The sequence below is a fragment of the Eulemur rufifrons genome, chromosome 3, assembly GCF_041146395.1.
Source record: "Eulemur rufifrons isolate Redbay chromosome 3, OSU_ERuf_1, whole genome shotgun sequence".
Taxonomy (NCBI): domain Eukaryota; kingdom Metazoa; phylum Chordata; class Mammalia; order Primates; family Lemuridae; genus Eulemur; species Eulemur rufifrons.
The window spans coordinates 86,989,724-87,002,917 of NC_090985.1; the positions used below are offsets into that span (position 1 = coordinate 86,989,724).

General features: G+C 37.2%; 1 protein-coding gene across 2 annotated transcripts in view; it reads right to left on the reverse strand.

Moving 5' to 3' along the window:
* Positions 1-11,575, reverse strand: part of CSPP1 (centrosome and spindle pole associated protein 1) — a 112,066-nt gene extending 100,491 nt beyond the window's left edge. For both annotated transcript variants that reach the window (XM_069465547.1, XM_069465546.1), the window contains exons 1-3: positions 11,547-11,575; positions 4,010-4,118; positions 2,087-2,186 (exon numbers count right to left, since the gene is read on the reverse strand). In XM_069465547.1, the coding sequence (XP_069321648.1) occupies positions 2,087-2,186; positions 4,010-4,108 (199 nt within the window). In that variant the 5' untranslated portion in view covers positions 4,109-4,118; positions 11,547-11,575. The remainder of the gene's footprint in view (positions 1-2,086; positions 2,187-4,009; positions 4,119-11,546) is intronic.
* Positions 11,576-13,194: the final 1,619 nt, after the last annotated feature.

The following is a 13,194-nucleotide window of genomic DNA, read 5'->3' on the forward strand; positions in this document are numbered from 1 at the left end:
AAAAATATCAGTGGGATTAGAGAAAAATGAACTTATTTGAGATTCTGATGTAAGACTCAACTTGTATAGACTTGTATAACTGCTTGATGTAGGAGGCAGGGGAAGAGAGAAATCAAGGATGACTAGGCAGCCAGCTTACTGAGATTGGGAGCACTGGAAAGTTGTATAAATTAATTTCGTACATTATGATTTTGAGCCTATGACATACAAGTACAGATATCCAGTGGGAAATTAGATATATGGGTCTAGAGTTCATAAAAGACATAGAGATTGAGATACAGATTTAGTAGCCGTGAACACACTGATGGTAAATAAAGCCCTGTGAGTGGATGTGGTCACTCGAAGAGTGTATGAAATGACAAGAGGGCCTATGTCAGAACCCTAAGTAACAATAATTAAGGAACAGGCAGAGGTCATGTCTTTAAGTTACACTTTAAACTCTCCATTATTTGTGAATATAATGATCAAAGAATAATTCTTAAATTTTTAAGATTCTCAAAAACCAAAAAACTAATTTTAAAAAGATGTAAAAGAGGAAGGGAAATTAAAATTTATTGTGCACCAATTACATGTCAGTCATCTCTCCATACTTTTCCTTTTTTTTTTTTTTTTTTTGAGACAGGGTTTTGCTCTGTAGCCCCAGCTAGAGTACAGTAGTATCATCATAGCTCAACTCCAACCTCAAACTCCTGGGCTCAAGGGATCCTCCTGCCTAACCTCCCCAGTAGCTGAGACTACAGGCATGCACCACCATGCCCGGCTAATTTTTCTGTTTTCTGTAGAGACAGGGTTTTGCTCTTGCCCAGGCTTGTCTCGAACTCCTGACCTCAAGCAATCCTCCCACCTCAGCCTCCCAAAGTGCTAGGATTACAGGCATGAGCCACACCCGGCCCTCCATACGTATTTAATTACTGACCACAACAACCTTTTAAAATAGATGCTGTAAGATAAGGAAACACTTATTTAACTCACGACAGGTCACAAAGGCATAATTGAGCCCATTCCAAAGCAAGCTGTAATCCTAGAATTTCAAAGTGATTCTGTCTGATTCTGTAATTTTAGTGCATGAAAGAACATACTATTAAACTTTTTAAAAATTATCTCTTGGAAGAATCAAAATTTGGATTCATAAAACTTTAGGGCTAGAAGATAATCCAACTAATTTTATACATAAAGTAATTGAGAGAGTGCTCACTTTGGCAGCACATATACTAAAAATTGGAACAGTATAGAGAAGATTAGCAAATTAAATTTTAAAAAAGAAAAAAAAGAAATTGAGAGTCTTAGAGATTAAAAACCTTTACCAAAAATATAATCCTTTAATGCACTAAAGCATATAGCTAATTAGTTAATAATTTGTTCAGTCTCTTGGCCAGCATCCCTTTGTATCCGGTGGCATACAACAGCAAAGTAGCTAATAATGTAGGAGTATACCTATGGCCATGAAAAATCATCCATATGAGAAATGCTTTAAACAAATGAACTCATCATATTTGACTTTCTTTTTTGTGAAAAAGTTTCAGTCATCATTAATAATTCACAAGATGCACATTAAAAATACTCATACACTTTCTTGTAAAAAAATGTATACCTACAAACAAGGTGAAATGTTTCTAAATATTTTCATACCAAACCATAATCAAAGAATAAATATGGCTACAGTATTAATTTCTTTACAATTCCACTATGGTCATCAATAATTAAAATGGTCTTTTGTCAAATAGTATTTTGTAGCCTTTAAGCATATTTCTTAGATTTTTAAACAAAAGCAAGCCCACCATTCTTATAGAACAAGTTACTCTTCTCTCTCCCACACACAAATTCCATTCAAATTTTTCAGTTTTTAGTTATGTTATACCTGCTATGATTTCCATAAATCATAACCAAGACAGCATCATATAAAACGAGTACAAAGTTCTCAGTATGAGTTATATTTCATAAGTAGATCATATTGTCATATATAAGATCTCAGAAAGAAAAGTTACTAGGATTCTGAAAAAATCTTTGTTTCTGACAAAACAAATCTCTTTCACAACAGTCTTCATAGGATATCTTAAAAATCAGTTTAGCACATCTGATGACGTACCTAGGGAACCCATGGTCTGTTGACTGTTTGGTGGTATGTTCTCCTTGGCCATAGAGATTAATATTTTACTGTTTTCAGAAAGTTTCTCTGATGCCTTTCCCTGAAAGAGACATAATATTTACAAAAGGGGGGGGAACCCACAAAATATACAATTAATGTCAAAACTTTAATTAAACAGCTTGATGAAATTACATGGTACATCATAGAAGAAATTTAAGTATAAGGGTTTGAGGAATTAACCAAAGGTTTTCATTTATATATTGTAATAAATATTCTAATATTTAACTCATTCACTTATCAACAAACATTCACTGAATTCTTATTAAGTGCCAAGCATTTGCCAGGTATTAGAAATACATGAGTAAAAATAATTTAAGAATTTCTGCCGTCAAGGAGCTTATAAGCTACTGGGGGTACACATAATAAACCTAATACATGATTAGATTACGTGATATGTAGAGTGTGACATGGAGGGGCTATGGAAAAAAAATTAAGCAAGTTAAGGACGCCCAAAAATGCTGATGGAAGGACTGCAAGGCCTCACTGTGCAAGTGATAACTCAAAATAAGACTTAAGGATTATTATTTAAGTACTAATTAACATTAGAGCTTATAATAAAGCTGTATTTAAAGCTATGTACTCCAACCTATGTAACTCCAAATACTGTAAACTGGTCCTAACTACTGGAGAGTGGTTAAGAGATAGACTTTGGAGCTGGATGAAGGTTCCAATCCTGGGAATCCACCACTGCATCTACCTGACAAATTACCTAATCCCTTTGAGCTTTACTTTTTTGATCTATATGTTAAACAAAAAATTTCACCTACTTCACAGGGATATTATGATTAAATGAAATGCTATATGTAACGATGTTGGCAAAACTCATTATACATGGCAGATTATGGAAGAAAGGCAACCTAATATGGTCAGAGAACAAGCACTGGAGCTGGGCTCCCAGGGATCAAAACCTAATTCCACTGACTCTATCATCTTACTCTCATGACTTCACTTGCCTCAGTTTACTCACCTGGAAAATGACAATAATAGCACTTATATCATAGATTAATGTAAAATATAACCTCTAAGACTATGCCTTGTCCATAGTTATCACTCTATAAATATTAGCTATGTGAGTAAAATTACTTTCTAATTAGGGTGTCCATATTATTTATCATCTCAACCAGGATACAATTGTCCAGGACAAATGCTAAACCAGATATGACACCGGACAACAGGTAAACCAGCATTATCTTGGGCAAACCAATATATAGGGTTACTCTCATTACGATAAACTGTAAGGCAAAAATTAATCTATATGCTATATGTTATTACATACACTAAGCCCTGAGAGAAGGTGCTACTTTTATCTGTCTAGATTAGTGTTGTATTCTCAGAGGTTAGCACAGTACCTAGCACAATCTCAGTATTTGTTAAATGGATAAGTTACTTTCACCAAAACAAAGAAAGCTTTACGAAAGAATTTTTCAGATACAATCATTTTAAGAAATTTATGTTCTGAAAAGCAAATAGGACAAAATAAACTACTGTAATAAATTCGCTTTTGTAGATTTCAAAAATATTTTTTTAACTGATTCATTAAATTGAACTTTCTCACATAGAATATGAGAACTTGCTTTTGTATCTGTTCTTTGTACCAAAACTGGTCTCCTAATCATTTTGTGAAGCAACAAATTGTTCACTAAAACTCTAACAAGAGAGAAAAGAAACACTGTGAGATACAAACCACCACAAAAGAAAAAGTGCATTCAAAATCACTGAAATCTTGTCTGGGGTCAGGCTCTCAGAGTTTGAATGACACCATAGGCAAACTAAAGTATGAAAAAGAATATTCTCACTCACAGTAGTAGTAATCTTCGGAGACAATTTTAATGAAACAAGTTGGAAGAAAATTATTAACTTTACCTTCATTTCCAAGTAAGGTGGATCACTTTCCAATTCTGCTTTGTCTTTGGCCAATTTGGCTTTTCGTTCTTCAATAAATTCGTCCAAATTATCAGCCATTTTGCAGATTCTTTAAAAAAAAATTTTCAATGAACACAACTATATCACAGTATTGTCAGCCTAATTATTAACAGTCACACTTACACCACATATTTAGTATTAAATCTCACTTACCAAATTGAGAACTTCAAGCTTAAGCTTGATCGTAAATATGCCTGCCTACTTTCTTTCCCAATTCCCCTAAAAAACCTACAATATACTTTAAAATACCTGAAAACAAATAAAAACAAACTACTACTACCACCTACTACCACCATCTGTACACGGCCCCAAAAAATATAAACAAAAAAAACCCTTCAATCCTTAAGTCAAAACACTTTTTCCCAAAAAAAGTTTAACTACTTGGAGACAATTTCTAACTTATAGAAAAGTTACAAGAATAAGAATACCAAGGATATCTAGAAAGACTTTACTAAACCCCTATTGTTAAGATTTTGCCCTACTTACTTTATCCTTTGCTTGTGCACACAAGGTCATTCTCTCCAAACAAACACAATTTTTCTAAAATCATTCAGAGGGTAAATTACATATATCATAGCCCTTTGCCTCTAAACTCTTCAGTGTGTATTTCTTAAGAACTGGGTTATTTTCTTACATAACATCAATATAATTATCAACTTTTGTAACACTGATTTTTTAATCTAATCTATTCTCCATATTCCAATCTTTTCAACTGACTCAATAGTGGCCTTTGCAGCATATTTTTCCCTTTCCAGTTCGGGATCCCATCTAGGATTGGTATTAGGTATCACCGTTACATATCTTTAGCCTTCTTTAATATGGAATATCGTCACAATCTTTTTTTGTCTTTCATGACATCAATAGTTTTTAATATAATCTATCTACTACCTACCCTTTTTAATGAAACATTCTTCATCTGGGGTTTGCCTGATGTATCTTCAAGACTAAATTCAGGTTAAACATTCTCAGCAGAAATACTATTTAGGTGACGTTATGTCTTTCTCTAGGTGTTGCCAATAAAGGCACATGATATCCACCTGCCCCTCATTAGTGATGTTACTTTTAATCACCTGGTCAAGATGTTGTTGATTTCAGAACTATTGTTCCCTTATATTATAACAATAAGCAGACTGTAAGGAAATACTTTTAGACCATGCAACTATCCTACTCCTGATCAAAATATCCCCCTAGATTTAGCATCAATTGGTGATTCCTGATTGATCCATTCTTTGATTCTAGATGGCTGCAAAATGCTAATTTTCCAATTCCACCACTCCCTACACATGTATTTACCAGCTGGCACTTATTTATCAGCCTACTGTAAGGAAGAACATTACCTTCATCCCCATTTATATGCTGGCATATTATTAATGTGGAATCATGAATTCCATTTTTTGCCAATAAGCCCTGGAATTGTTTTCAAATTCATAAGCTGTTTAATTATGAAATAATTTATATACCATAAGATTCACCCACTTTCATAAACAGTTATGTGAGTTTTCAAGTATTACCACAATCATGTTTTGTAATGCATCTGTCACCCCAAGAAATTCCCTCATGTCCTTCCCCCCTCCCCACTCCCACTCCCAACTCAGCAGCCACCAATTGCTTTTCTGTCTCTATAGTTTTGCCTAATCCAGAAATTTCATCTAGATGGATCATATAATATGTAGTCTTTCGTATGGCTTCTTACACTTAACATAATGTTTCTGAGATTCATCTTTGTAGTTGCATCTATCAGTAAGCAGTTTGTTTTCTTATTGCTTATTATTAATAGTAGTCCATTGTATGAAAATACTGCATTTTGTTTATTCACCTATTGCTGGACATTTGGATTGTTTCCATTTTTTGCTTATTTATGAATAACACTGCTATAAACATTCATATACAGGTTTTTGTGTTGACACACAATTCTTTTCAATATATCCCTAACAGTAGAATTGGTGGGGCCCATGAATTCTGTTTAACATTTTGAGGAACTACTAAACTGTTCCTCAAAGTATAAAGTAGTTGTACCATTTTACATTCCAACGTATGAGATGTTGCAACATGGGCTGTGTATGAAGGTTGCAATTTATACACATCCTCATAAAAGCTTGGTATTTTCAGTCTTTTTGATCTTAGTCATTCTATTGGGTGTGTAGTAGTATCTCCTTGAGGTTTTAATTTGCATTTCTCTAATTAGTATAATGTTGAGCATCTTTTCATGTTATTTGCCATCCATATATTCGTACATATAATCACTGGTAAAGTGTCTATTCAAATCTTTAACCCATTTTAAAAATTAGTTTGTTTTCTTATGCTTGAACTGTAAGATTCTTCATACTTGATACATACTTGATACAAGTCCTTTATCAAACATGTTTTGTAAATATTTTCTCCCAATCTGTGGTTTGTAAGTTTTCTTAATATCTTTTTAATAGCAAAAGTTTTAATTTTTATCAAGTCTAATTCATGAATTTTTCATCAATTTATTGTTTGTGCTTTTTGTGTCATATCTAAAACAATCTTTGCTAACCCAAGATCACGAATATTTTCTTCCATGCTGTCTTTTAGACTTTTTTTTTTTTTTTTTTTTTACAGTTTTCTCTCTCACATTTAAGTCTATGCTCCACTTAATTTCTGCAAGTAGTATAAAGGTCAAGGTTCGATTTTTTTGCATATGAATATAGGTTATTCTACCACCATTTATTTGAAAAGATTATCCTTTCCTCATTCAACCTTAATTTTTTAAAAATGTATTTTCCAAAACACATGAAATTTAGTGTCTAATTGGGTATGTAGCAACAAAGAAGGAGTCACTAATGATTAAAGTCTTAAGGCCTGGAAGCTAAACGTAGATGGAATCCTGGATAGAAGTAAGTTGGAACACAGTTGTCTGGTTTGGAAAGGTTTGGTTTATACATGCTAAGTTGGAGCTAGTAAGACGTGCTAATGGAAATTTCCAGCAGATGGTTAGAAATTCAAGGAAATGAACCACATTACAGATGTTTAAGAGTTAACTATGCATTTTAAGATAATAGTTGAAGCCATAGTAAATGAACTCTGGCAGGGAAAAAGAGATGACCCAGAACTAAACACTAGGCAATGTTCACTTATAAGGGTGACAGAACAATTAAAGCTGGAAAAATACAAAAAGAATAATTAAAACCCAGTCAGCATAATTAGTGGAGGAAAAGAGGGAAGAGATACAAGAAAGAACTGGTGAACAATATCAAATGCAAAAGAGTTAAATAAAAAAAAATCCAGTGAATTTAATGTTTAGGGGACAATTATAATTTGTAAATGTAAAAAATTATCATTGTAGAAAACCAAGCTTTACTTAAAAGAAATATGTTGAAATTTCTATCAGTTAAGCAGTACACAATGTAAACTTCATTCCATTATTTACTTCCAAAAAGAACACTGATCTGAAAATACAGCTTTAGCAAAGTATATTCCAAACCAACAAAAGTTAACATATTTCAGCCATTTTTCATTTGCTAATTGTCACAAAGGATTTTTCCTAGTAAAAATTTGCAAGAGCTCAACAAACAAGTTTTCATGTTTAAAAAAAAAAAATCACTTCTTAAAATGCCCTAATTTTCCTAAATATGTCTGATAGAAATAAAAGATAACGATGGGATAATGTACATATTTTGCTATAGGATTTTGTATACAATTTAAGCAGAAATGTCATTTATCTAAAAAAATAAACAGTAATAAGCCTTTCACACCAAACTAAGGTTTTCCGTACAATCCTATAACAATTATCTAACATACACATTAAAATGTTGTTCTAACCAGACATTGAAAGAGCTCCCTCTTGACTATGGTAATAGAACACATTTTAAAACAGTAATGAGCATAGTATATGCCATAACTAAAACATGAGATTTACCAGAGATATAAGCATATTTTTAATCATTTCTAAGTTTGTCCTACTATTCTGATTAGATTAGATTGTAACATCATTAATAGTAAACTGACAAGTCAAAGACACTAATAAGAATTCTCCTGATAATGACCTCCAGCCAAAGACCACCAGGAACAACCTTCCCTGGTGGTCTAGTGGTTAGGATTCGGCGCGCTCTCTCTCTCTCTTTCAAAGACCACCAGGAACAATACTTTTTTCAGGATATTATTAATATTACCAGGTATTTTTCCCCAGTAGCCATTTATAGGATGCAGATGATAAACAGTTTTCAGGAAAACAGTTTAACCAAAAAACCTGGATTTGAAATTCATTTCCATCACTTTATTGACCTCCAATATGTTCCTTAACCTCTCTATTGCCTCAGTCTCCTCATTTATAAAATGGAAATACTATCTACTTCAGAGTTGTTATGAACAAAAACCAAAATAATGTATATATAATGTAAAACACAGAACCTAACACTTAGAAATCTATAAATCAGTTATTTTAGTAATCATTGTATTTTCATAGTCTTTGGATGTACATTATCATTTAAAGACAAAGCCACCAAACATATGGTATGCTGGGATTTAAATCACCAGTAGTTGATACTTGGTTATCATAATCTAAACTAACATCTCTTAAACTTTGGCTTTATCTGCTTAACATATAGATAGAAATATAAGCAAACCAAAACATAACCATTCGGCTAAGTCTGGGCAAATCATAAAAACCAAGCAGACCCAGTAAAATCTGAGTATGCCTGATCTCTTCTCCCAGTCTCACCAATCACAAAAAGATGGGAATATGTTGCTCCTATCCTTTTCCCTCTTTAGGAGTGGAGTGCAAATTTCCTCCCCACTATGGAAGCATGAGAAACAGAAAATATCTCCCCTCCTAAGGCAGGACATTGTGCTAGATGCTAGGCGGATCAAAAGAACGAAACATAATCCTTGTTCTCAAAGCTGGCCAAGACAATGCCCCCTGCCACAGCGGCTCACATTCTAGCCAGACTGGGGTTTAGGAGTTGAACGTGAGATACTCATAAAGGATACACTGGAGATATCAAGGAAACATGTTGAATATGTCTAGAACTAAGGATAGAGCCCAGGCCGGAAACAGGGATTTTGCAGTGTTTAAAATAATCACTAAAGCTGTGGGAGTAGAGTTTTGCCTGGAAAAAGAGACTCTAGAGTAGGAGAACAGGACCTAGGACAGAATCGCAGGGAGTGGTAACATACGGGGTTGAGGGAGAAGCCTGTGAAAGAACCTCGGAAGAGAGGGAGGGATAAAGTGACTAGGACAATGTTTCTCACTTCTCAACCATCCAGAGATATTTCCACCAAATGAAAGGTTTTTAATCTTTCTCCTGGCAGATGACATCCACATAAGCAACTAACTCTCTCAATTTTGACAAATTCCCCTTAATGTTGCTATGAAGTAAATACTGTTGCTGGGGGAAGAGAGGAAGATTGGGGGACAGGACACAAAGAAAGATTGAATAAATATATAAAATCATGTTAAAGTATTTTAAGAGCTATTAATAATATATCAATAATGGTGATTAAGGGTAGTAGCGTAAATTAGATGGCCTTTGGGTTATCCAAAATTGACAAAACACTTGCTCAAACACCTTTGTCTGCCACCCAGGAAAGCGCATCAGAATATAAATCAGAATTACGTTAAAAAGATAATCTGGAATCTGCTCAAATGTGTAATAGTTAAGTCACATTTGTCTGAAAATTTCATTTGAGAAAACTGTACTTAAAGTATCCAGTTTCAGCCGGGCGGGGTGGTTCATGCCTGTAATCCTAGCACTCTGGGAGGTGGGAGGATCACTTGAGGTCTGGAGTTCAAGACCAGCCTGAGCAAGAGCAAGACCCAATCGCTACTAACTAAAACAAACTAACTAAACCAGACAACTAAAAATAGAAAAAATTAGCCGAGCATGGTGGCACATGCCTGTAGTCCCAGCTACTCAGGAGACTGAGGCCGGAGGATTGCTTGAGTTCAGGAGTTTGAGGCTGCTGTGAGCTAGGCTGACGCCATGGCACTCTAGCTCAGGCAACAGAGCAAGACTCTGTCTCAAAAAAAATAAATAAAAATTAAAATTAAATAATAAAAAATAAAGTATCCTGTTTCAATTTATCTTGTCTAAACTCATCCTCTCCCTCCCAGAAGGTGCAGTAGGAGACCCAAAACTTGACCCCTGTGGAACATTTCAACATATTTAACACATTGACTGCCACACTAGAAAAAAATTTTTTTCCTTGGGGCCACGGTGTTTTATTACGAAAATAGAATAAAAACTTCAAAAACAAAACAATCCTTTCTAATTTAATGAAAAATGTTATTTTTTATTGTTTTCTGTGCCCATAGGTATGGCAAATAAGGTAAAGAGATGTGTGAGTTACATATCTTTCACGGGGCCCCGGGCTCAAAGCTAGAGTGAGTTAAATACAACTCACGTGGTAGTTAACGTGTTAATCACTAGAAAGGCAGTAACCGCCTAGCCAGAAGAATGATATGGAGAAAAGCAAGCATCTTAACACTTTGCATGGAATTCCTTTTTGCTTGATAACCATTTCAAGTCATTCTTTCATATAAAATAGAACGTCTCTGAGAATAATTGGCTTTTTACAAACTCATATTGGTTGCTTTTAGGCCCTTGCATTTTCCAAAGTGTTTGGAAACTAAGTGGGGGAACACTGTGAAATTTAGTCTTCCTTGAAATCCGACTTAAGCATCTTAATCCCACAATCCTGAGAGCCAGCCTCTCTCAAAAGATGAGTCCCATTACTAACATTTACTGAAAATTGGATTCAAGTTCCAGATACGAATCCTAAAACCAAGGCAGTTAGAAGAGTTTCAAGCTCAAGGACCCTGGCAATCACAGGGGAAAAATAAGATAATAATAGCACCGAGCCATGGAGAAGATTAAGTAAATTTTACTTGCAAAGAATAGCGGGGGGAAGAGCATCTTGGCGCACAAGCACTCAAATGTTAAACAATAACCAGCACCGAGGAGGAAAGACGCTCGGGGAGGGCCAGCGGAGCAGCTGGGGCCCGTTAAGGCGCACGGGAACGAAGGCACAGCTAGTCTCCTGGCGCCGGGGGCGGCTGACTCCTTAGGAAGCGTCAACGCGTTGTCAGGCAACCGGCTCTCAACATACCGGAGGCAGCGGCGATAGTGGTGGCCCGAGACTTCGGACCGCTTAACCAGGGTACCGCACCCAGCCCGGCGGCTGCGAGACCCCCACCCACACCGAACTCCCGCCCCAACCCCCGTCAGCACGTCACCACCGCCTGCCTAGCGGCCGCGTGACCCCCCAACCCTCCAATCTTATAACTTGAGCACCTCCCCCGTACCGCCCAGCAACCACAAGACCCCTCACCGAGAAGAAACCCACCCCCATCCCCAGCCCGGGTAGCTCCAGCACGGCCGCCAGCCCGGGCTGCCTGCCTCGACACCTCCGCCCCCAGGAGCCCCTGCCCAACTCGGGGCCGCGAATACAGCCCTGGGACCCACCCAGGCCACACCCTGCCAGGCATGCTCCCCACCCGCAGCCAGCCAACTCTTACTTAGGAAAGCGGGCCCGAGTCTGGGGAAACACACGGCGCTCTGGCGAGGCTCTTAGCAGTCCGAAAGGCGGCGGCGGCCACCCAAGCGGGAACAGTGTGACAGACAGCCAGGCCCGGGCTCCGCCTCTCAGGCCGAGCCCTCCGCCCGCCCTTAGCCAACTGCCGGGCACGGCCCCGCCCCCACTGCGGCTGAAGGGGTGGGTGAGCGGCGGAGGGCGCCCCCTGCCGGCCCGGAGGCCACATAGCGCCCAGCCGCTAGCCGGGGTCGTCCACCTGCTGCGCCCGGGGACTGTTAAGCCCTGGGAGCCACTTCTCCGGCTAAATCTATTCCAGCCCCTCAAACCCTTCCATGCACCGGCCGGCATGGGAAAAATGTCAGAGCCTGGAAAGAAAAAAGGGGAGGAGTGGCAGTGGCATAACTCTCAGCACATTGCTCCTAGCCCAGGAGTCTAGTCAACATTGGGTCCTGGGCTTTATTACCATTTTCAACATGTTATCCAGTTACCCCAATATTGAACGACATATGCTACGACTAAAAAAGAGATCTCCAGCTTTCCAAGAGAATGGAACTGAAGATAGTAATATATTCTAAGGGCCCTAATTTATCCTAAATTACTTCGTAAGGTGGTTTTAAAGGCAAATTTTCTTCAGGTGGAAGTCAATGTCAAAACCACAGGCTGTAGTGTGGATTCGATAATTACAATGTTTTTAACTATCACGCACCACACTAATAGTGAAGGATACAATGCAGAGGGAGGGTAGTGTCCTGAACTCTTAAGCTTACAGTGAAAGGGAAAACAACGTATAAACAATACGTTATTACAATGCATCCTAACTATTATAATTGCACCTCCAAAGACTTAGAGACACAGAGGAAAAAATGGTTACTGGAGACAGTCAAGAAAGAGTTCATGGTAGATCTCTTTGAACAGCATTTTTAAAGATTAATATGAGCTCCCAAAATGCATGCAGACCGCATATGCAAAGCCAAAGTAAAGGTATTGCTGTATTGCTAGGATGAAAAGTTTCAGGGGCTAAATAGGTGCATACAGACCAGACCGTGTTATTAAGAGCTGTGATGCTATTTCTTTTTTGTTTCAGCTAAAAGCGTACTGAACACCTATGCTAGGTGTTAGAGATAAAACGAGGAACAGAGACGTGGTCCCTGTGTCTTGAAACTGTCGACTTTAAATCATGAGATCTACACTGGAAATTCGGAAGGGTGATAGTTACACTAAGCCAGACTACACAACTGGGCACTATATGTAACAATACTGCACTTGTACTCCCTAAATCTCTAAAATGTTTAAAAATTATTTTAACTTTAAAAATCGTAAGATCTATAAATCTAGAAAATAAAACTTTGTTATAAAGGATTATATCCTGTAGGCTGGAAGACGGAGCATCCGGCCAAAAACTGAAAGCACTTTAGAGGAAAAAAAGGGAGAGGCTGAGATTTATGCCCAGTGAAATTTGGACTCTTGTGTGGATGGAAGGATGGAACGAAGAGGAAATAAGACCTAACACATGTAAACTAACAAATGAAATTATTAAACATCGTTTTAACTGCAGGATGAAAACAAGTTGCGAAGATTACTCCTTGGAGACAATGGCGGTTCACAGCGGTTCTGAATATTTAACTGTAACC